The sequence below is a fragment of the Cebidichthys violaceus genome, unplaced genomic scaffold, assembly GCF_023349555.1.
Source record: "Cebidichthys violaceus isolate CVI_PGR_0920_01 unplaced genomic scaffold, fCebVio1.0.p SCAF_21, whole genome shotgun sequence".
In the NCBI taxonomy this organism is placed as follows: Eukaryota; Metazoa; Chordata; class Actinopteri; order Perciformes; family Stichaeidae; genus Cebidichthys; species Cebidichthys violaceus.
This window is the reverse complement of record NW_027176384.1, coordinates 8,073,572-8,097,596: the sequence shown is the minus strand read 5'-3', so window position 1 is coordinate 8,097,596 and position 24,025 is coordinate 8,073,572. Positions and strand designations below refer to the sequence as shown.

The following is a 24,025-nucleotide window of genomic DNA, read 5'->3' as shown; positions in this document are numbered from 1 at the left end:
ACAGCATTTCTCATCAGTATACTCAGAGCAGGAGGGGTCAGAATGCTTAAATGAAGGAATGAAAATATGAACTCGGTCATCATGCATAATGGCATCTTCAATTCAATAAAATGTTCTGTTCAGCATGTTAAACGTAGCAGCTAACAGATTGTCTTCCTGTCTTCTCTCTCCATGTCCATCTGCTGTACGACTGCTTCTCACCTCCTCACCAGGTAAGACATTCGCTTTCAGTGTCTCTCCCTGTTCCCTGCTGTGTTTTCTAGCAGGAGCTGGTTGTCTTGTGTTTTTGGACTATGATATACTCAGACCTGGTGCATGCTGGGGGAGAAACAGTGACTTTGTTTGTTGTTTGGATTTTAAAGTGAGGTCACATTTGTGTGTGTGTGTGTGTGTGTGTGTGTGTTTGAAGATCGTGGCCTCGGCCTGTAACTAAAGGGATGTTCTTCCTACTTTATTTATTGCATTAGTCATGAACTAGAGCTGTGACATCATCCATCTCTGTCGGTCCAAGCCTTCTGAATGTCACGCTGCATCTCTACTGTCACATCTCGAGGATCCCCGTCACTTATTGAAATAAATAAGAGCTGTGTATACTGTCTTGGATAGGTCGTGTGAGTGTGTGTGTGTGTGTGTGTGTGTGTGTGTGTGTGTGTGTGTGTGTGTGTGTGTGTGTGTGTGTGTGTGTGTGTGTGTGTTTGATGTTTTTGGATTGTCTCAGATTTGACGGGGCTGATGGGAGGATAGACCCATGAGGAGATGGATGAGTGAGTGGATTTGCCCTGGCAGTTTGTCTTTTCTTCACACTCCCTCCATCCCTGGAACAAATACCGCTCTCTTTCTTCTTCATGTCTCTCTGTCTCTGTTTCTCTTCACTGCTTCCTCTGTGTGTGTGTGTGTGTGTGTGTGTGTGTGTGTGTGTGTGTGTGTGTGTGTGTGTGTGTGTGTGTGTTGTGTGTGTGCGTGTGCTTGGGGCATGTATGTACGTGTGTGTACGGATATAGTGTGTGTGGAGATGGGTAACCATGACAACAACAGCCTGAAGTAGGAGTGCTTGTGGCAGCACAGTGCCCTCTCTGCTTCCACCTCGTTCTCTCCACAGACACAGATACCACACCTCTCTGTCCACACACTCTCCAAACACGTTGTTTCCTTTTAGAATCCTCTGCAGTTCCACCTGTAAACTGTCCATCAGTCACTGAGTCAGTCTACCGCCATGGCAGCACCGACCGCTAGCCTTCCTCTTCATAGTCTGACTTATCTTAAAGAGTAACTTAACTCCAGACTGAGAAGCAGTGACCTCCCTCCCAACAGTGATGTCCCAGTGTACTGACACTCTGCATCACTGCAGCAAGGAGACACCTTAAACCACTAAGAACAACCAGGTGGTGTTCAGTTATTCTTTAGTGTCGGGAGAACATAATTACAGCAACTGTCAGTGTCAACCAGCGTGAAAATGTGGTGCAGGAACACAGAAACACTAGTGTGTATAGTTGTTGGCCCAATGAGTTTCCTCCTAAATAGAGGCTAACTAATCAGACCCCAAACCTGATTTTAATGCTAATGTTAGCTGATGTGGTTCATGACCAACATATAATGTCAGCAAATGCATATCAGCTACCATCTTCATCGTATCCCAGCTGCTAAGAGCCCACAACATATTTGATACATTTCCATACAAATGTATTCAAATGGAAATTGGTGCTTGGTGTGACGCAGCTTTGCATTCCTAAAACATAGATGGACAACAAAAAATAGATTAAACTGCAGTAGAAGCAGACTTCATCAAACATAATCGCCAAGTAAAACACAACTGTGGACGTACCACACAAAATGTTTTTGAGGTTTGAACTTGGATGAATCAATCGTACAGATGGGTAACTTCTTCATCTTCTTCCTATTTAAAGACACACATTCATGCACAGTTCTTCCTTCAGCATCTCTTCTCCTTGCAGCTCGCTGTGCTGCATTAATCACCATGCTGGCGTGTGCAGTCATGGCAGCCAGTGATGCCTGCAGCAGTAGAGGCGTCATGGGGGCATTTCTTTTCCAACATGTCATCAGTTGCGGAGTTTGAGCATCCCTCAGCCTCTTCCAGAGACCAGCTACAAACTGACCCAGTTTGGCAATTCAAGTGTGTGTGTGAGTGAGTGGATGTGTGTGTGTGTGTGTGTGTGTGTGTGTGTGTGTGTGTGTGTGTGTGTGTGTGTGTGTGTGTGTGTGTGTGTGTGTGTGTGACAGAGAGAGAGCTACAAGCAGAGCAGACCAACAGTAGTCCTTCACTTCCTGGTTAAACACAAGCAGAGAGCTGTAGAGCCAGACATCTCTCTCCTCTCTGTCCGGTGTTCCCAGCATGCCTCGTGGTCATGGTAAGCTCCGGTTGTATCCTGACTTAATGTGCTTGTTTATTTCACTGCTTACTATTCAGCCACAGTACTACAGCTGTAGGACACGGTGCGCTGTGCACCGCAGGCTGAGCTGGAGATATCTGATGCTTTCATCTTTGTGTATCTGCTTGTCTGAAGCTTTTAAGCTGTGATTCACATTATTGTCTTGGTCGTGTATTGACATCCAACATGCAGCTTATCTGTTTATAATGCCAACACCTTGCACACCTGTTGGGATTGCAAAGGTCCAAGTCTGTCCAACTAGACAGCTTTCTGGAACAAGACATTGGAATAGCATGAAGAATGGATGAAGGACGTCAGTTAACTTATACTGAGTAGTTTAAGGAACTGTTGTCATGGTGGAACAGTAAGAAGCAACAAGGTATTTACAGTGAGAGCACACTATACCCCTCTACATGTACAGTAGGAGCAGACATGCATGCTGGGTGTTATGCTGAACTGCTACTTCTTTGGAATATTGCAGTCACCTGACATGAGACTTGTCGCTGACATCTCTTCACGTAGCAGAAACCTGTGGCTGTTTGGATGCTGACTTCTGCAGCATCTTTTACATCTAGATGTGACTTTGTCACACTGTTGTTGATGTTTAGCTTAGCAGACCAACACTTAAATGATTGTTGCATAACCTGTAATAACTGAACGCCGTTAACAAAACACAACATTGACCTATCATCACTTGTTAGCAGTTAAATCATCACCATCTTTGTGTTTGTGTCAGTCCAACATTGTCTCTCTTTTAGCTCTGTTTTAGCTCTGTTTTTGGTCTCTTTAGCTGCTGAATGCTCCACTATGTTCACCAGCTAGTCTCTGACTGCTAGTCTCTGACTAGCAGTATTTAATGTATTGTTATAAAGACATTGATTATAGCTTTTATATTATCAGTAAATGTTCAGACAAACGTATTCCATCGCATGCTAGTTCACCTGGTTAGCGGTTATTGGTGTCTATTTCTAATGAGTTTCTTACATTCCCATTATTTGATTCTGAGCATTTGGCAGAGACAGCAGTCAAAGACATTGGTGATGTTAACGCTTGAAAATGAAATATAGAGGTACATTTTGTATAGGCCTTACAATGTTGACTCTTTTTTAGGAGGATTATAATTAACATACTAGTAGCAACCTCAATATACAAACAGTTATCAGACCTTTATTTGAAACTGGTTGAATCCTACTCTGAAGAAACGTCATCCTGGCAGATACACAGTGAGAAATACCCGTCAGTAGAATCAGAGCAGCTATCCAGTGGACTGTTACGTTTGACATCGTGAAGCACTGGTGTGTCACTATTCATACTGCAGCTACACACAACCTCTGGAACAAGGGAACTTGTAAAGAAGTAAAATCATGGTACTACCCTGCCGGCACAATATTTCATGTTTTAAGAATATTTCAAGACACGATTGCAGCAGTAAACATGATTATGATGATGGTTCTAGCAGGAATTAGAAACATGTTTATTGCAAAGTAAGGTCTTGCATACAAGAAATTTGCAATGAAAAATATACAAAGAAATATGTGAAATATCTATTTATTGGTAAAAACCAAAGAGGATGGAATGTGCAGAATATTGTCCAAAAGGTTGGTGGTTTGAAAATGGAACAGAGCAGCGAACCTCTTCCTGGTAAATACAGCCGTGATGAACAAGACACAGATTCAAACTGACCCGCTGCCTGTGAGCATTTCATCTCAGCAAGATAATGATGTCATACCTCACGCTGACACTCTTAGTTAAGTACATATGAGCTTCATAGATGGAAGCTCCCCATCTAAGTTTCAACATTACTGACGTTCATCTGTACGATTATCTCAGCTGCAGTCTGCATAAGAAGCAGGCCAACCAGAATACTATTCCCATCATGTAGGCTGCAGAGACTTTATTATTGAGTGGCTGGATATATATATATATATATATATATATATATATATATATATATATATATATATATATATATATATATATATATATGGGCATAGATATCGGTGCACAGCCATCTGAATATTCTGAATATATGGTGTGGAAGCAGATCACATTTGTCCAGTCAAATATTGATGTTTGATTTTAATCACACAATCTTCAATGTGCTGTTAATGTTACCTATGCATTATATAATAACTGCTTGAAAACAATGTGTTTACAAAAGGCCTGCATTTGTCTCAATGCAACATTTTAGCACATTAAGCTAATGTTTGACTTGGACATTTTGAAGGTAATTGTAGAGTACAGGGACAACAGGGAACGAGTCAAACACAACGACAGGAGAAAATGTCCAGAACATACCGAGCTAACAATAGCTTGTAGCTAATGCTCATCCTGCTATCAGCTCAAATCAATGCCATGATATCATTTGTGTACAACAGCAACAGGACATCTTCTGCTGTCATTTAGCCACAGCTAGCTTTGTCAAAACGTGATTTCTTTACTTTTAAAGCTTCGGTCAGTATTCTAAGCTGAAATGAAATCAACAGAATCTGAATCCACTGTTGTTACTCCTCAACATTTTCACGCCAACAGCTGATGAGTGAGCACACACACATACAGAGATACAGAGTGTTTGAAGGGGGGAAGCAGAGAGCATGAATCCACTATATGTCTGTCTGTCTGTCTGTCTGCTTCCCACCACCACACTGGAGTGTAGAATATGGGTGCTCGGTCAGCTGAGAGCGGAGCTGCTGTTGGCACATTTACCTTTGTGACAGAGATAGAGGGAATGTCCATGCTTCCTCCTGCATCATGTGCACCTCTCCCTCTCACTGCTTATCTGTCTAGCTTTCTCCAATTTTAGTTTTCATTGCTGCACCGCTCAGCTCGCTCCGATGCCATCAGCTTCACCTTCATTCGACACCGTGAAATATCTTCCTCCTGCTCGTCTGCTCAGCCAGGAAGAAAGACTTTAGATCAGGTGTTTGGTCACACACACACACACACACACACACACACACACACACACACACACACACACACACACACACTATGTCACACTGTATGCTCACATGCAGTTGAGTCAGTTAGATTGCATGCAATGCATTATCAGTCATGTCACCATTTACACTCTATCATCTATGAGATATCAAAAAACCCCACCAAGAAGCGTTACAGATATATTGAATAATGTATCTTCAAAGCACTTCAGGAGGTTTGAGGTACATTCTAGACAGATGCTCTCAGTGTGTAACTCAAGTCAGTATGCAGTCAGTGAAAGCCCGAGGTATAGGACCCCTGTAAGTAAAGGAGATGAGGTGACTCTGCAGTTACATAGTGATTCTTTCATCCTGTTCCATTAAAGCAAAGTCTGGTGATATCCTATATTTTTTATCGTCAACAAATCAGACCAACAGTGAATGAAATTACTGAACCTTCAGACCCACTCCAGTACTGGGTGGGTCTGAGTGAGGGTCTATAATGTTGACCCGAAACACCCAATGACAAGTCAAGTCAGTTTTATTTATATAGCCCAATACCAAAAACGACACATTTGTCTCGAGGGGCTTTACGATGTGTACAGGATTAGGATGAGGACACATTTCCCCAAAACACCGATTTAACAGGGAGTAAAGGAAGAAACCTCAGGAAGTGAGCCCGGATCCCTCTGCCCCATCCCCCGATGGATGTTGTGTGTACAGAATAAGCAACGTAACAAAATCACAGTACAGATAACAGAGATGATACATATAACACATGTGAAGAAAATAGATCCAAGAGGATGTCAAGCAACTTCCAGGTGTTAGCTAGAGCCTGAGGACGATGTAAACACACAAAATATTCTCAAGCACATTATTCACACAGATAACAGATACAAGAGGCGGGGCTGGATCTCCCTCGATGTGTAAAACACTGCTTCCTCTTTCATGAGTTACATCTGGAAAGAATGACTCAAGACCTGATACTTTGTCAGGACCCATTGGATTCAGGTCAGGTAACAGTGGCATGGTATACAATGTATGTATATATACATTGTATACATTGTATGTATACATATTTAAACAGGGCCCCATCTGAGGATCACACACTCACAAGTATACAAGCATTTAATAGAGCGCCACAATAAGTGCATTATCATGTTCCATACGGCTCTATTGTGCCAGGAAGTCCACACAAAACAAAATGCTGTCATCCATCTAATAGCTGCCAGCAGCTCTATTGTCACCATGAAGCACAGCACCTCTATCTCTCCTTTGGTGTGTGATTGAGGTCAGCATACACTCACTGCTCATTGTGGAGGTAATCATTTCCTTTCCCTTCCCCTCGTTCGTTATCTCATCCCTCTCTCCTCTCCTCCGCCAGTTCCTCCCTGCAACCTAAGCCACTAATTTACCGCCTCAGTTAGACAGAGGTTTAATGAAGATGTCCAGCCAATATGATGACGTCATTAGCGGTGAATTACCTCAGGAAAGTAGAGAAAGGCTTCATGGCTGGTGCACAGCTGAGGGGAGACAGAGGGAACCAGAGCTGTATGCAGGCTGGAGTCTGGATAGAAACACATCAACATCACTCTTGATGTTTTCATTTGTTACTGTCATAAATTTCAGGTCCTTGCTCCAAATGAAATGCTGATTAACGGTTTAATGTGAGCAGAGAGCTGCTGTCATCAAACAGCTGATTTGGAGTAACTGATGGTTACAGATTACAGTAATAAGACCGAGCTGCTGTCAGTAGTTTTACCTTTGAATTTGTCAGCTTATTATGGCTCCATGGCTTCGGTTTCTGTACAAATCCTTTGTACCTGTTGCAGATGACATGAACATTTTACCAATGTTGTTCCATTGAGCCACTGCTTTTGGATCATCTCAGCAGATTTCAGTGTTGCTTCAGAAAGATGATCCATCACTCTGAATATTGACTTGCCTTTACTTTTATGTCAAAGTGGCATCAACCTTATGGAATGTAGCTGAATGCAAACACATACACGATGGTGTGTTCAAAGACACTTCAACATCTCAATTGATTAGAGTCAGGTGCTGAACAGCAATCATTTTAAAGCCAGAAACAAGCAAAGTGACATAATGACATTATCATTATAACGTTTTCCACTTACCTGTATCCAGGTACTGCTGTACTTATCTTTGTTTGTCTGTCCTGTACTTCTTCTGCTGTTTTAACCTGTAGAATTTCTGTTGTTTGTGTTGCTAGACAACATCTAGCTAACACATTTATTTAAGGATTGGAGGGTTGATATGCTGGTAACGTAACGTAACGTATAACCTGTCAATGCTTCATGTCTTAAAGCTGCATTCTCTCTAGTGTCCATCAGGGGGCGACTCCTCTGGTTGTATAGAAGTCTATGAGAAAATGACTCTACTTCTCTCTTGATTTATTACCTCAGTAAACATTGTAAACATGAGTTTATGGTCTCAATCTCTAGTTTCAAGTCTTCTTCAATACAGCATGATGTTCATTTAGTAAATGATGGTCCATTTAGAGTCAAATAGACCATAAAGCAGGGTATGCTTTAGGGCGGGGCTATCTTCTGATTGACAGATCGCTACCACCACCAGAGCCCTATACATCGTCTCTACATTGCTCCTCCACAGTCCAGATATGATCACTCCCATTCACTGGTTGCAAAAAGCCAAGATGGTAACGGCCAAATTGCCGAACTTGAGGCTTCATAACGGTTGTCTACAATCCAATGTGTGACTTCACGATGACTACGTCCACTTGTTATATACAGTCCATGCATATAAAATATATGACATAATACATGACATAACACGACAGGACAAAATGCATAGAACATGACATAAGCCCAGGATAGCCTAACAATAGGAGGTAGAGACCTGGAGGGTATTATCCCGTACTGTGACTGTCCTTTAGTTTCCTGAAAGATCCACTAAGCACAGCTTCAACTTCTTGTTCACAGTTACATGATAAGTTTGATGAAAAACAAAAGCAACAACTACGTATGTGTGTGTGTCTGTGTCTCAGAGGTGTGACTTTATATATTGGTGATTTTGATCATCCATGCCTGTGTGTGTGTGTGTGTGTGTGTGTGTGTGTGTGTGTGTGTGTGGCTCAGAGGTAGGTGAAGCACTGACATGATATGTCAGGCCCGGAGGACACAGACCTCCTCTCTATTCTGCCATATCTAACCATGTGTCACTTTACATTACTGAGCTACAGCGTGGCGGCCATGTCCCTGTGTGTCCTTGTGTGTGTTTTGTGCTCCCATTCAAAGGGCAGTTAGCTGAGTGCCCACTTGTGACTGGCTGCATCATGTGACAGGGACGAGGTGAAAAACAGCATCAACGCTGAGCTCTTCACTCATGTAGAAATGACTTTGCGTTCCCCCGGGAGGGATGTACAACGCTTCACAAATACCAGTTAGAGTGCTCCACTTTTTATTCAAGCCACAGCACACACACACGCTTGGTTAGCTACGTCATCAGTGCACATGCATTAATGTTGAGGACATTGTACAAAGTGTCAGGTGTGCCAGGATGCTGCTGTATAAAGTCACACAGTTGACCCTTTATGTCTTCAGGTCTGGAAGAGACTGCTTTGTTTTTACTTGGAAAGGATGTTGGTTTTTTTCTCTCTCTCTCTCTCTACCAATATAAGAGCTTGTTTCCTAAGTAGATGAAGGAGTACTTGAATGATTCCTATTGATGTAGAAGTGCCATTAGTTCCACGACACTCAGCTACCTGGTGACACATACAAGAAATACCTGAAAACAAGAGCAGATGACTTTAAAGTGAAAGAGGAAATATTTTTGATTGGGCTGTCACCACGACTGCACTGAAGTATACCAGAATATACTCAAAGAGTACAAAAGACAAAAAATTGAATTATTAGCTCTCCATCCATCTCTGATAATTCTACAAATGAAGCTTGCATACACAGAGTTTTTAGTGTAAAATGTACAAAGACTAAACTTTATGTTTGCATAAATCTGTCGCATGTGCTTCTGACTTCCACTCCCACAGTTAGGCCTCAATGGTTGTAGACATGACCTTCATCGACAGTTCATACATCAATACTTTTGCAGGTGCATCTTCCATTATTGTGTATGTGGTGTGCTGCGATGGCTCTGCACGAATGTACGCGGTGCACCTAGTTGAGCCGGGCTGCACCGAAAGTTCAAAGTAGTTGAATTTTGTGCAGAGCTGCAGTGAGCTTCACGGCCTCCACAGCCTCCACAGCTTGAAGTGAACGTTGGACAGAAAACGATATTTGTGTCTGAATCTCCAGACCTGTACATTTATAAACGTCCATCATATTGAAACCAGACAAACAGCTACCAGGTTTGTAAAAACAATAATTTGAATACCGCTTGTTGCTTTACCGTGTTGGTATTAGCTAAGGTGGCACCGTTTGGTACACTGGGAGTGTACTCAAGACTGTCATGTGAATACGCCTAAAGAGCGATTGTTACAACCTTTCTGCACGGCTGTGGCTTTACGCTGCCTGTAGCTTTAATTCATCACATCTAGTTGTACATTTAATTCAACCTTGTAGCAGCAGGCTTAGGGGGGGTGCAGGGTCTACATGGGCCTCTTACCAGTTGGACGGGCCTGGAAAAGAGAGACATCCAGGAGGATCCTGATCAGATACCCGAACCACCTCAGATGGACCCTAACGGCGAGAAGGAGCAGCGGCTCCCTCCGAATGTCTGAGCTCCTCACCCTTTGAGGGCTGAGCCCAGAGACCCAACAAAGGAAGCCCATTTCAGCCGCTTGTATCTCATTCTTTCGATGAGCTTTGCCTTCCGGCTCAGGTCCACACCGGTCCACACCACCCGTAGCCCTGCTGACACTGCACCAGACCGCCCATCCATCTCTCCCTCCATTTTACCATCACTCGTGAACAAGACCTTCTCTCCCCGGGCAACTCCGGACAGAGTCCAGCCCCTCTCCAGGAGTTTTGTTCCAGAAACTGTGCTATGCATGGAGGTGAGCCCAACTATATCTAGTTGGTACTGCTCTCCTTCCCGAACCAGGTCCGGTTCCTTCCCCGCCTTTGAGCTAGTCTGCGATGCCGGGGGTCGGCACGCCTAGCTCACACTGCACCTGACTCTAATGCCCATCCCTGCGAGCGGTCGGCCCGCAGGGCGGCTCTGTATGTGTGGGTGTAAATGTTTAGTCCTGATGGACAGGTGCACCTTGCATGGTAGCTCCTGTCATCAGTGTATGAATGGGTGTTAATGGGTGAATGATGACATGTGGTGTTGAAGTGCTTTGAGTGGTCGGAAGAATAGAAAAGCGCCAAACAAGTGCAAGTCTACTTACCATTTAACAAACGTTCAGGGAAATTAGCGAACAACTTAAAAGAATGATGATGTATTATTAGATTCCTTCAGCCGCACCACGTCACACTCTGCTTGCATTTTGACTCTGAAAATCAGAGAAACCTGAGCTTGTTAATATGCACATTACTAATCTGTAAAGCAAAAAGATGCAGTTCATTAGATTTCTGCAACATTTTGACACTAATTACTGCAAACCGACATTGGTTTTAACTTGTTTTTCTAGTTTCCTTATAAAAAGTGGAGCAGTGGGATGACCTGAGCCCAGAAGCATTCACACAGTATATTTGTGGGGTGTATAGCAGCAAAAACAACAATTTCCACAGTGTGTTATGTGGTAAAATGTCCCGGATAGCTGAGAGTAGTGAGCACCACTCTGCTCTATAGGAATTAAGACTTTCATTGATAGTGAGGGTTGGCTTTTTAGACATTTTGCTTTTTTCAACTATTGCATTAATGACTTCATTTGCAGCCTGTAGAGCTTGTAGAGGTGGGAAGTGTTTGGAATTCTCAGCGGACTCAAACGTGTCATGTGCTGATGAATTTATGGCTCACATCCTCCTTCTCTGGGTAAAAGGCGAGTTTAAAAATACTGCTGCCTCGGCTCCGACGCAAACCTCCCAGGATGTTACTGGAGAGCAGAGCTGGATATGTGGGGCATGCTGGGAAACACACACACACACACACACACACACACACACACAAACATGCAAATAAACACACAGAAATCCAAAGAGAAGAGGAGAAAACAGCAAGAGAGGAGGGAGGAGAAGAAGAAAAGCTCAGTTTAAAGTATAAAGGGAGCAAAATGAGAGAAAAGTGTTTTCTTTGGGGCAACTGTGACAAATACAAAAGAGTTTGATGTAACAATTACAACAACTGGGGCTCTGTAATGAGAGGAGGGGAAGTGTGAGGAAGAGGTCGACAATAGAGGATACTGAACATCATCAGCTTGTTAATGATCTATTACATCAATAGCAGAACGAACCAAGTCTTGTATAGGCTTATATTAGAGACTTGTATTCCTAATTTCCCCTGTTCCCTGCTTAAAGGGGCAGTTTGGGTGTTTTGAAGTGTGGTTGTATGACGTTCTTCTCCGTGGTCAGTGTGTTATCTACAGTAGTACAGACAGAATTAGCTGCACAGGAGCAAAGCATATACTGCTGTAGACTGGGGCAGCAGCAAAACGTATTTTACACACCAAAAAGAACGGCCTATCTTAAAAATCAATAGTTTTTTGTGACTTTTACATGTGAACTTTCCTCTGTGTTTGACCACTGTGTCTTGATACATTCAGTATATCTGTTTTTCTTTACTGCTGTCAATAGAGCCCAACATATCCTGCCCTTTCCTGGTCGGCTTTTAATTTGAAAATCTGAAAATCGGCAGAAAGTATTGAGTGACGGTAGTTTAACACAGATTGTTAGAAACAGCAAAGTAGAGGCAATGTAATTTAACTTGTGAGCTTTTGTATCTCAGGTAATTGACCTGCTCTTCATTAGCAACTATACTTGTGGCTCAGTAGCGGAGCAGGTCGTCCTTCAATCAGAGGATCGGCGGCTCAATCCCCAGCTCCGCTAGTCCATGTCCATGTGTCCTTGGGCAAGACACCAGGTATGAATGTTAGTTACCAGGTGGCACCTTGCATGGTAGCTCCTGCCATCAGTGTGTGAATGGGTGAATGATGACATGTAGTGTTGAAGAGCTTTGAGTGGTCCGAAGACTAGAAAAGGTAAGTAGTCTATTTGTTTCTGGAGTTATTTTGACGTAGCGCAGTGGCTGTTGAAAACCTGCGTGTTCATAACGGGCTGAATGTTTGGCCTGTGGTGTCGCTGCTTGCATCTTTCTAGAGAACCGCTCATACAAAGCTCACACTGAGCTTCCTTGGGTCCTCAGCTAGACACCTGACATGACACAGCTGATTCACACAAAAGGTCAGACACCTTAGTGTCACTTTCTAACGCACAGGTAGCCCAGCGTGTGTCAAACTGTGACGCTCCACTACCATCTCAGCTGTGGTTAACAAGTTCAAACAAAAACACAAAAGCCCTTGGTTAAGTTTAATCGTCACGGTTGGGCTTTAAATAAGTATGTGACATAAGTCAAACAAAAACGGGAAAACTACTTCTACTGGTACATTTACCTGAAACGTTACTGGTTACGTCACAGATTCAGATTTGACTGGTTTGCTTTGCACACTTGCACACACACCCGTGTTGTGAACAGTTTGCTGGTAAAATCATACTGGAGGGTTCTTTAATAAGGCAGTATGCAGTACATACTGACTGAGTGTGTAGTATGCAGCAGGCCTACGTTAGAATGCTATTTTGGAACACAGCCGAGGGACTCACAGACACAGGCGGCCGGGCCGAGAAGGTATTTTGCCGGCGGCAACATTATAAGTGTTATAAATTAGTTACAATGGAAGAGCGGCGCTGGTCCTGTAGCTAGCCACTTGTACTCGTTGACTCAAGGAAGTAAAGACAAGTTTGGTTGTAATGTTGTCTCAAAGGGTTATGGATTATGTTATTAGATATGAAGTCAAATGCAATGAAGCTTCATGTGACATCATGGCTGAATAACTACTTGGGTAAGGTCAAAAAAGAAGGCTCTTCATGATAAACACATTCATTTTCAGAGTAATCGTTTCCCTCTTCTCTCTTCCTCAATGGAGCTGCCATTCTGCTGCTCTCAGACCAGCTCACATCACAATGCAGTCATGAATCCTTCTGTACACAAGAGCAGATTCCTCCCAGTTGCCAAGCAACAGAAAAGAAGTGTCAGAGGCTGTTGATTTTTCACACAGCTGTGAAGATGTATGTACTGTAGCTACAGTGAAGTCATTGGCTGCTAATTAGCCATCAGCAGTTACCAACGCACACGGCATGTGACCGAACAGCTCTCTGACCAGCATGAGGTCATCGTTGAAGGGACAAAGACGACCATGATGCCACAGGTGATCAGTTCACTCCAGTACGTGCAAAACCAAATCACTGTGGGGTTCATGCGATCGGTTGTGTGTGCGTACGTGCGTGTCCGTGAGTGAGTGTGCACCTCTGTGTCTGTCCACGGCTAGTCTCTCATTCTGCTGCAGCAAACCGCATCATATTTTGGTTGCCCAGTTACGGCTGCGTGCTCTAATGCAGGGTGGCAGTGACTCACACTGTCTCAGAAAATCGTTTATTACCTGTTTTATCCTGACATTGAACGCCTGCTGACTCCTCACTCACACTCTGAACCTACCGCTAGCGAAAACACAGCTGAGCATCTCTGAGACCAGAGACTCAGTGGAGGAAAAGAGTCTGCACTCTTGTATTGTTTGTACAGTGTGTTTTGCAAACAGCTAACAGCACTACCAGAAGACACACACATTCATACGGCTGCCCATCTCACTCACACACCGATAGCACAGCTCTCAGGAGCAATTATGGTTTTAATATCTTGTCCAAGGACCCTTTGACATGTGGACCGGAGGTGGACGACCCGTTCTAGCTCCTGAGCCAGTCACCTCATCAAGTGATGAGATAATACTGTAATTCAAGTGAAATCATTTTTGACCACAAATAAGTGAAAGTAATCAGGTTCAGGTTCAGGTTACTTTTATTTGTACCCGTAGGTAGACTTGGTTTGCAATAGAGAGCGAGGCATCTCGACACACATTACAATCGACACAGACAACAAGACAAACATGATAAAAGTACACAAGGCTACAAATCAGTCAATCAATAAATAAATGAATAAGTACACAAACGTTGCTTCTATAGCATCTGTGCACTGTTGCTATGATTTGTTCACCCGAGTGATGGCTGCTGGAACAAAGCTGTTTTTAGACCGCTTTGTTCTACACCGTGGGACCATATACCTCCATCTAGAAGGAAGAAGCTGAAATTCCCCGTGCAAAGGGTTATCCGTTGCAACTGTCTGGTGTACAGGGACTCTAAGTTAAGCTGTGACTCAACAATCGGCCTGCTAGACCATTTCACAATTTGATACAGAGAGTTTCTGTTCTTTAAAGAGAGGTTTCCAAACCATGACACCAAAGAAAAAGATCACATTGATTCAATAAAAGCACGATAAAATAAGGTCATCATGGTTTTGTTAATGTGGAAGTAGGACAGGCCCCTCAAACAAAACAAACGCTGGTGCCCCTTTTAATATGCAGCAATATGCTGTTATTGAGGCTAAACCGAGGCCAAAACACTAAACAAAAGAATATGATCTCCCTACGATACAGAGAGACAATAAAAACAAGAACATGGCAACACTTATTCATCATCTTTACTCCTATACAACACCATGTATTATATCAATATCTTTACTCTATACAACACCATGTATAATATCATTATCTTTACTCTATACAACACCATGTATAATATCAATATCTTTACTCTATACAACACCATGTATTATATCAATATCTTTACTCTATACAACACCATGTATTATATCAATATCTTTACTCTATACAACACCATGTATTATATCAATATCTTTACTCTATACAACACCATGTATTATATCAATATCTTTACTCTATACAACACCATGTATTATATCAATATCTTTACTCTATACAACACCATGTATAATATCATCAACTGTCCAATACTTAGCAGTACAGTCATTCAGAGCAATAATGTATCTACACTCTGGATTACTCTGACATTAATACTACATTTATTTATACAGTACATTTTAATTATTATTCTTATTTATTTATAAATTCATGCATTTTTACAGTATACATAATTTATATAGTTCTTATTTTTTTTCTGAGTGGGAAGGGTGTAAAGGCTGGATTAGAACTGGGCCAGAGACACCTATAGGTGGACTCTCAGAGATCCTTACAGCAACAAAGTACATACTCACACCAACACAAATAAAAACTAGACTCGGGTTAGAACACATCCCTCTAATCCTAATCCCTTTAAATGTTTGACAATTAGAAACAGGAAGAAACACAAGAAAGTGCATCATCTTTTTAGTTTTCTGTCCACATTAAAATGCTTCACCTCCTGAGTCTCTGGTAGGACTCTTGTGTTCTCACAGCAACAGGCAACAAACTCCAGCCAAGAGGAGCTTCAAAGTGCTGCGGCACCAACAGCAGGAGAGGCCTTCTTTTTCCACGGTGCTCTACTTCATATGAGGCTCACTGACATCTTTAGAGAAGCAGCAGATCGGGCGATCAGCGCTCTGCTCGTCCTCCTGCAGCAACACTGCACCGGCACCGCTGGCACTGGCATCCGCCTCCAGCTGGAAGGGTTTGGCATGCAGGGGACAGACAGACGTTTAGTGGCATCAGTGAAACCGGGTGAGGGAAGCGTCTGTGGACCTGAACACTAGCTGGGACTGAATGCGTGAGGCAACCAACCTTGCTTCTTGACTCATAATCTGCAGCAGACATTTCCTGTGAATGAGTAGTGATACTGAGTGTAGCTGTCATTTGAATGCAGGTATCACCTCTGGCCTGCACAGAGACAGTGACCCTTAGACACAGTACCTTACGCCCTAATGGATAGGTAGAACATCAGAGGTTACAAAGCGTTCCCCTCCACACCCTACAAGTCACCAGTCATGCTTCTTCTCCTGACTTTTCTCAATATATTCACTGACCTGCTTCACCTGAGACATCGGCTGATTTATTTATGGGGAGCGTTTCTCTATTCTGTACAGTTTAGTCCTCACCTCGCTACTGCTGTTGGATCGGCCCAGCGCTTACTATCAGGGCTGCAAGTAACTTTGAAATACTGTTTGATGGCTTGATAATGTTCCGACGAACAAGCCCATGAGCTGACTGTGGCTCAGTAGAAGAGCAGGGTGGTCCTTCAATCAGAGGATCGACGGTTCGATCCCCGGCTCCACTAGTCCATGTCCATGTGTCCTTGGGCAAGACACTGAACCCCAAATTGCTCCTGTAGCTGTGCCTATGTATGAATGTTGTATGAATGTTATGTTGGTGGCACCTGGTAGCTCCTGTCATCAGTGTGTGAATGGGTGAATGATGACATGTAGTGTTAAAGAGCTTTGAGTGGTCGGAAGAATAGAAAAGAGAAATACAAGTACAGTCTATTTATCATGACAGAGATAAAGCTGTTCATAACCAACCGTTTCTGTAGTGATGGAAGGCCCACCCTCCAAAATATGCACAGGTGGTTGAGCTATCTAAACACAGCACATGCTATTGTTTAAATGTCACATGTGAGACAAGCACATGTTTTCATTTTAGGTATCATTGTCCCATAATTCTCAAGAAAAAAAATCAGAATATATGGCATAATTGTAAAATGAACAGGCACGTGTGACCTCATAAGTGCCCCTTTCTATCTTCTATATTCTCCTATTGTTTCACATGCTTATTTGATCTCTTTCTAAACCAGCTTGATCAACATTTGTTGTTTTTAAATGTGCTCTATAAATAAAGGTCCCATCTTCCTCAGCTGTTCTTTGGTTAATGCTAATTAGTAAGTGTTGGCATGCTCATGTGAGCATTCAGCTCAAGGCGCTGCAGTGCTTGTCGTACAGCTAAACAGAGCCACTAGAATGCTTTGAGTCCCACTGTTACGATAGACTGGAGGAGACATTTTGCTAACACTCAAAGGGGGACAGAAGTCTTCATGCTGATCGGAGGTCACTCAGAGCCAGAGCGGGTCATCCACTACGTTCGATTCGACTCTTCTAGTGCATATTTCTAAGTGTCCTTGGGCCAAGTTGCTCCTGAAGGCTGTGCCATCAGACCCCGATGGGCAGGTGGCACCTTGTATGGCATCTTCTGTCATCAGTGTGTGAATGGGTGAATGATGACATGTAGTGTTAAAGATGACTCATCGTACCACTTTGTCCAGCTGTTGATTAGCTTCAGTTGAAGTGGTTCTTCAGACTGCTCCTATCAATGAACAGCTGAACTAAAGTGATTTCAGACAACGCGCCCGTCTTAAGAGCTCTGCACACAGGTAACTTCAGCTGCTCTCTCCCCTCACACATCCAAGAGCATAAAGGACGTTCACTGTTGCCCTGGTAACATGACAGCCCTGAAATATTAGCTTGGCAAACACACACATCAGGATGAGTCACTGTGTGTCACTCTTTTCATGTGTACACATGTAACAGCTGGACTGTTTGTGCACTCTGTGTTTATCATTGTACATCAGCTGTTGCTAGCTATGGAAGCTCCTGGGTATACGTCATGTGTCTCTGACCCATTCTAATCCAGAACACTGTAAACTCACTGATAATCTGATAATCTGAATCACTTTTTCACGAGTTTCATGTATGTGATACAAGATCACATCATTTCAGACTGAACTCATTATATCATTATATTTGATTCGTGTAATGTTTTGTGAGTAAAAAGTTTTCAGAGTAGGGATTTTCTTAATTTTCAACATACATGAATATAAACATAATCACCATATAACATCAAACCAGACTCACTACATTGAAAATGTATTAAAGTGCCCATCACATTTTAAAGTCTGTATTTAAACTCTTATTATTTTCTTGAACATGGTTTTCCCCACATTATAAAGTAAAGACAAACTCTAAAAAGGGACTAAAGGCACATCTACTTGTTCTACCATCATTTCTTCACCACCAGTGAGATGTTGCGTCTCAGACAGTTTCCCTGTCAATATGTGTCAGGAAGGTGGAGCATGGTGTCATTTGAATCTCAGACTTTAGGGGAATGCACAGCCAGCTCCCCCTTTAGTCGAGGGATCTAGTGACAAACTGTGCACTGACACGAGTCTGCGTAGTCTCAGTCAGACATTTTAGGGGACATGAATATAAGAAAAGCACAGCTTGGATTGGAGGGGATCTTTAAACAGAATCTTTCTCTGCTTATGAGGATATTCTGCTTTTCTCTGTTAACTGATTATCTTTGAAGATATCACCATGTATTTTTCAGGATTTTATAACTGATTAATAAAAAGAGCTCAACGTATTAATTGATGTAAACTAATTAGTTGCAGCAGTAACACCGGCTGTGCTGTTTGCTTCTGATTTTCATCCTTGAAAAAGGCAGCTCTTTAAACAATGTTACATTTCAATTTGTAATATATTTGATGTGACATTGGGCCAAAAGAAATTTTAGAAGAGGTTTTTAAGAGGTGGCAATTGAGCTCACCATTTCCACGTTGCCATTTAAAAACACCTTTAGCGGGCTTTGCAAGAGCTCTTCCTTGGAAGATATGGAGAATGAAAAATAAAAGCGCTCCTGTTAGGATGCAGCGAAACAGTAAGTGTGTTTGTGTCCGTGGATGTGAGAATGGTCCTGCACCATATCTGTCACCCACACACAAACAGCCATGTCCTCCCAGCTCTTCATGTACATTCAAACAGCTAATGTGTTTTCACTCCCCATGTCCCCTTTACTTGCCACTTCCTCCCACTGCTGAGCAGTGGCTCTGGCCTTTTTGTCTTAATGCACCACATGTGCTCCATCAACTGTAGCACTGATACCTAAGTGCACAGTAGTCTTTTAAAGGCCCATACTCATTACATTAGACCAACCCTGAGCCCCCAAGTGCAACTTTCATCGATGGAACAGCTTCCCAAGAGCTTGCCTTTTACCACCATCTTGAATAAATGGAGAGAGAAAAACCCACCATTACTTGTCCCAAATACCAGACTATTTTGGTCGCCGAACAGTGCGCTGTAAATCTCTCCAACGCTCTTTGTGTTTACCTGCTGTCATTTTCTAACTGCATCAGTGGACTGGTGACACTTTTACAAGCCTGGGTGGTCCGTATGATGAAGCCAGAATGTTTTAGAAACACACCAGATCTTTTCACAAGTTGACCCGAGAGGCTATTCTCACACTTTCTGCATTTCAGATATAAAGGATAAGGAAAAAGAACTTACAGCAGCCACCCCAGAATATTCTCATATGAAACCACATATGAGAGGAATAGGCATCTCTTATTTCTCTCTGTTTACCCTCTACTCAGTGACCAAAACAGATACGTTTTAATTAGCATAAATGTATCCAAACACGACAAGCAACTTTTTTATCATCAATGTACTATAACTTTGCTTGGCATGCCCTTGAAGCTATTTACCATTTGGAAGGTGCAGGAAAAGTGATTTTACAGAGAGGGTTTTCTCAAGGGTCTTCATTTGCACAGTAAACTCAAACCTCTTGATGACCCAACGCTGCATAGTGTAAGCATTGCAAATAACACCACAAGTACTAAATAAATGGATTTTTATGTTCCTGCTTCTAAATGAGAGCCACTTCAATGTTTAAGCATTCAAGTACTCTTACTAACTTTAACCCTATTACATGGTTTTCATTGGCAGATAAACTTACACTTCTTTACAATTGTCATATACAATCAAGTACAAACATACATTTTTGAATTCAGGAGTCAAAGACCAATCCACTGACCCATGTGGGCTCCATCTGCTGATAACTCTTGGTAAGGTGCTAGGATAGGTTTTGATAGCTAGGAATAGGCTCTGAGGGTTTGTTTAGTGGACGAAGAACTAGAATAACCATTCAGAACTCTGTTGGTTAGGCACACAGGAATACTTTTTACAGCCATGAGTAGTCTTTCCTCCCTTTTTAATGAATTCTCAGGACCACTTTGAATGCAGTTTAGATATGTATTGCAGGATTGTTAGCAGGGGAAAAGCAACAGCTCAAATATTTCCTTTACTTGATTTCATTAGTCAGATCAATACATTCATTTCTTACTGAAGCGAGGCTGCGTGAAACTCCTTTTTGAAGAATACATCCTTTGTAGTGTAGGAGGAGATGACTTGCCAGGTCTTTGCATGACACCTGCCTCTTCCTGCCAGGATGAGGAAATTCCTTCTGCGATCCTATTAACTCCGTACAAAGTCACAGAAAACAGTATCCTTCTTCTCCTGCTTATGCAGGGGGGTGGTGAGAATCTCCGTCAGCCAATTCCTGCCCACGATCGGTGTCCCCTTTGCTGTGACCAGAGACAAAGTCCTCCGATGCTTGTCCCGGACTATTTCCTCAGCTGAGTGCCAAACGGTGTCCCAAGCCGAATCCCAACTCGATGATCCGAGTCTTGTCTTTTTATTGTCCAGTTGAGCCATCCTCATTCCCACACTCCTCACTCAGCTGCTCAGGATCTCATTCATTGCCTCAACAGAATACACTTCCTTATTTCAGGTCATGTTAGTCATATGAGGACAAATTCAACATACATGCATGAATCAACTCTACGGTTAAACTAAATGTCTACTCATATAAGCTCTGTGTTCTTTGGCCTGATCTTTATAGTCCAATCTTCATGGTTTTACTTCGGGCAGCTCTTCTGGGATCTCAACTCTACTTGACATACTTCCACAAAACCATTCTATTGTTGACTCCAAGTCAGTTGATGAATGGACATGACACTGGTTCCAATTTTGTTTTACTATTTAAATACTTTTCACTGTCAAAGAAAATGGAAGTATTTGGTTGGCTTAGTATTTGTCTTCAGATTGAAATAAACAAGTTTATGCCTACAAAGAACATTTCTCAAAAATAACTAAAGAGCATGTTTAAAGGCAAGAGTATGCTTGAAGCTAACTAGTTAGTATGACCAAGAGCGTGTGAATATTTCACATCATGTGATCATGTTAAACGTCTAGCTCTAGTTGAAATAGGACAATCCAGAACAACGTGTTGAAAATAGTATGGTTATATTGTTGAATGTGTTAAATTAAAGCAGTCCTCAATTATGTGACTCAAACAAAGCTTAACCATGGCATTTGATATGCTACTTCAGTAAACAACGAGACAAATATTATTGAGACTGCTACAGAAAATTGCAAATGAGCATTTAATATCCAGGGATTCACATTATAGACACCACTGACAATTTAGCACACCACCCATACCCAGTCCAGCCATGCTATCTGTCCACCTGGTGCTGTTTTTAAATGTAGCTGAACGTTTGAGACTGGAACAATGTCTCTTTCATTTTGCCTCAGAGCATGGTGTTGCACTCAGTCTTACAAAAGAAAAGTGAAAAAGTTGTGTGAAGAATGAAATAAATAGCTTGAACTTTCAGGTGCAGCTCCTAACCCCTAGCCCTAACCCTCAGGAAAAACGCCTAAAAGGATTTACCCAAAATGAATAAGGAATAGCTCTTTAACCATAAGGCTTATATGCATATAGCTGGTCCCCTTTGAAAGGTAAGAAGCCATGGGATATTAATGTATTGTACCTAAACCAAACTCTATTACCAATCTCAGAGAAAAGCAATGAAGGAAATAAGAGGATTGTTATCCTCGCCTCGTATCAAATCTAAATTTCAGAGTCGATATCACCATTAAAACCAGGATCATAATAAGACATAATTTGGACAAAATACAATTGGTTTACAGATTCTGAAAGCTGATGACCTCATGTTTTTAAAACAGTATAGGTTATGTCGTGGGCTGCCCCTGCTATTGGTGGTTCCCTAAGGTTAAAAGATGTCCACCAGTGTTCTTAAAAAGATAATGTCAAGCACCCAAGCTAACTCAGGCATTAATGAGTCTGATGAAAGTAACCTTGACATGGCCTGCTTGGTCTTGGTATCATGTGGGTCCCAAACTGGAGTCTAGAATTGCTCCCCAAATACATGCTGCTTATAGCAAGTCAGCAGAATGAGATGATATAACTGTTCTCAGAAGGGATCACTTTGATCACAGTCAAAGTATTCTCTGAATTTTACTCCGAGCAAACTGAAGAAGCCTTTGAAACTGTATCAGACTGTAAAACACTCCAACAAAAGTCACTTCAAAGAATGGTAATGTTCAGCCTTCAGTCTCTGTGATCTAACAATTTGTGTAGAGGCAGTGGGTTACCTCTTTTTCTTGTTGAAATGTTTCAGCTTGGAGCAAACAGTATACATGTTTAATGATAGATACATTCTTTGCGTTTTAAAAGCTTCACACCTACGACATTTGTTCTAGAAATAGCTAAGTGACAGACATATGGTGCAGCATAAAGACGCTTGCTATAGCTGGAAGAATCCAACGGCTCTAAGATGTAGACCCTCATTTCACAGCTGAAAAGGATTTTCCACTGCAGAAACAACTGAAGGCACTTATGCAGGACAGAAATCGGGAGAAATGGTATCAAAGCATATTCATCTCCCAGAAAGGTGTGTCTGTCCTGCTGGAAACGTTGAGAAGATGTTTGAGAGAAGAAAGGTACCCTGAAAGCTTCAGAGCTGGTTTCCCGCTTCAACAGTCAACAGAAGCTGTACAGCACAAAACAGCCAAATCTTTACACCTGAGCTGCAATTTTAATCTCCCATAATCGTCTTTGTATGTAAATGAAGTTTGATGATGTTACACATAGAGGACGGGAGAACTTAACTCTAGGCTGCTTGTAATTTGTTTGCATGCACTCAAACACAAATCCTGTTTCTGGCAGTGAGGTACAACATGCTCTTGAACTTACAACAGTTGTAACTTTGTCATGGTGCGGAGCCAAGTCGCTCGCTAGCTGTCCCACTGATCGGTGTGCAGCCAAACACTCGTGGATGTATTGTGAAGACTTTAGTGACCCTTCGTTACAATCCCACTGTCAGGTCCATATTACCCTTCAAACACATTGGTCTTTGACAAGGTAATGTATCCTGAGAGTGCTGGTCAGATTACTGTTTTCTGATCTGCCTGTTCCAATGGTTAACCTGTAATAGCATATTTTGTTTTTTGGTTAGTTTTTGGTTTGCAAACAGAAACAAGTAGTGGACACAACATGATCATGTCTACAAGGTAACCAGACAGTTAAAGTTAGGCACTGACCATGAATAGTTAAGGTTAAGCATTGACCACTAATAGTTCAAGTTAAGCATTGCCTTATAATAGTTAAAGTTAAGCATTGCCCTCTAATAGTTAAAGTTAAGCATTGACCTCTAATAGTTAAAGTTAAACATTGACCTCTAATAGTTAAAGTTAAGCATTGACCACTAATAGTTAAGGTTAAGCATTGACCACTCATAGTTAAGGTTAAGCATTGACCTCTAATAGTTAAAGTTAAGCATTGACCACTAATAGTTAAGGTTAAGCATTGGCCTCTAATAGTTAAAGTTAAGCATTGACCACTAATAGTTAAATTTAAGCATTGACCACTAATAGTTAAGGTTAAGCATTGACATCTAATAGTTAAGGTTAAGCATTGACCACTAATAGTTAGTTAAGCTTTGACCACTAATAGTTACAGTTAAGCATTGACCACTAATAGTTAAAGTTAAGCATTGACCACTAATAGTTAAGGTTAAGCATTGACCTCTAATAGTTAAGGTTAAGCATTGACCACTAATAGTTAAGGTTAAGCATTGACATCTAATAGTTAAAGTTAAGCATTGACCTCTAATAATTAAAGTTAAGCATTGACCACTAATAGTTAAGGTTAAGCATTGA

The 24,025-nt window shown here is 41.9% G+C and overlaps 1 protein-coding gene across 5 annotated transcripts in view; it reads left to right on the top strand.

Moving 5' to 3' along the window:
* The window catches only part of LOC137877326 (pleckstrin homology domain-containing family A member 5-like), a 178,604-nt gene that overhangs the window by 75,211 nt on the left and 79,368 nt on the right, over window positions 1-24,025 (top strand). The window contains exon 4 of one of the 5 annotated variants that reach the window (XM_068717156.1): window positions 468-691. The exons of the other annotated variants lie outside the window; for them this stretch is intronic. Coding sequence (XP_068573257.1) covers window positions 468-486 — 19 coding nt within the window. The 3' untranslated portion in view covers window positions 487-691. Of the gene's footprint in view, window positions 1-467; window positions 692-24,025 lie in introns of those variants that run through there. 5 annotated transcript variants of the gene reach the window in all.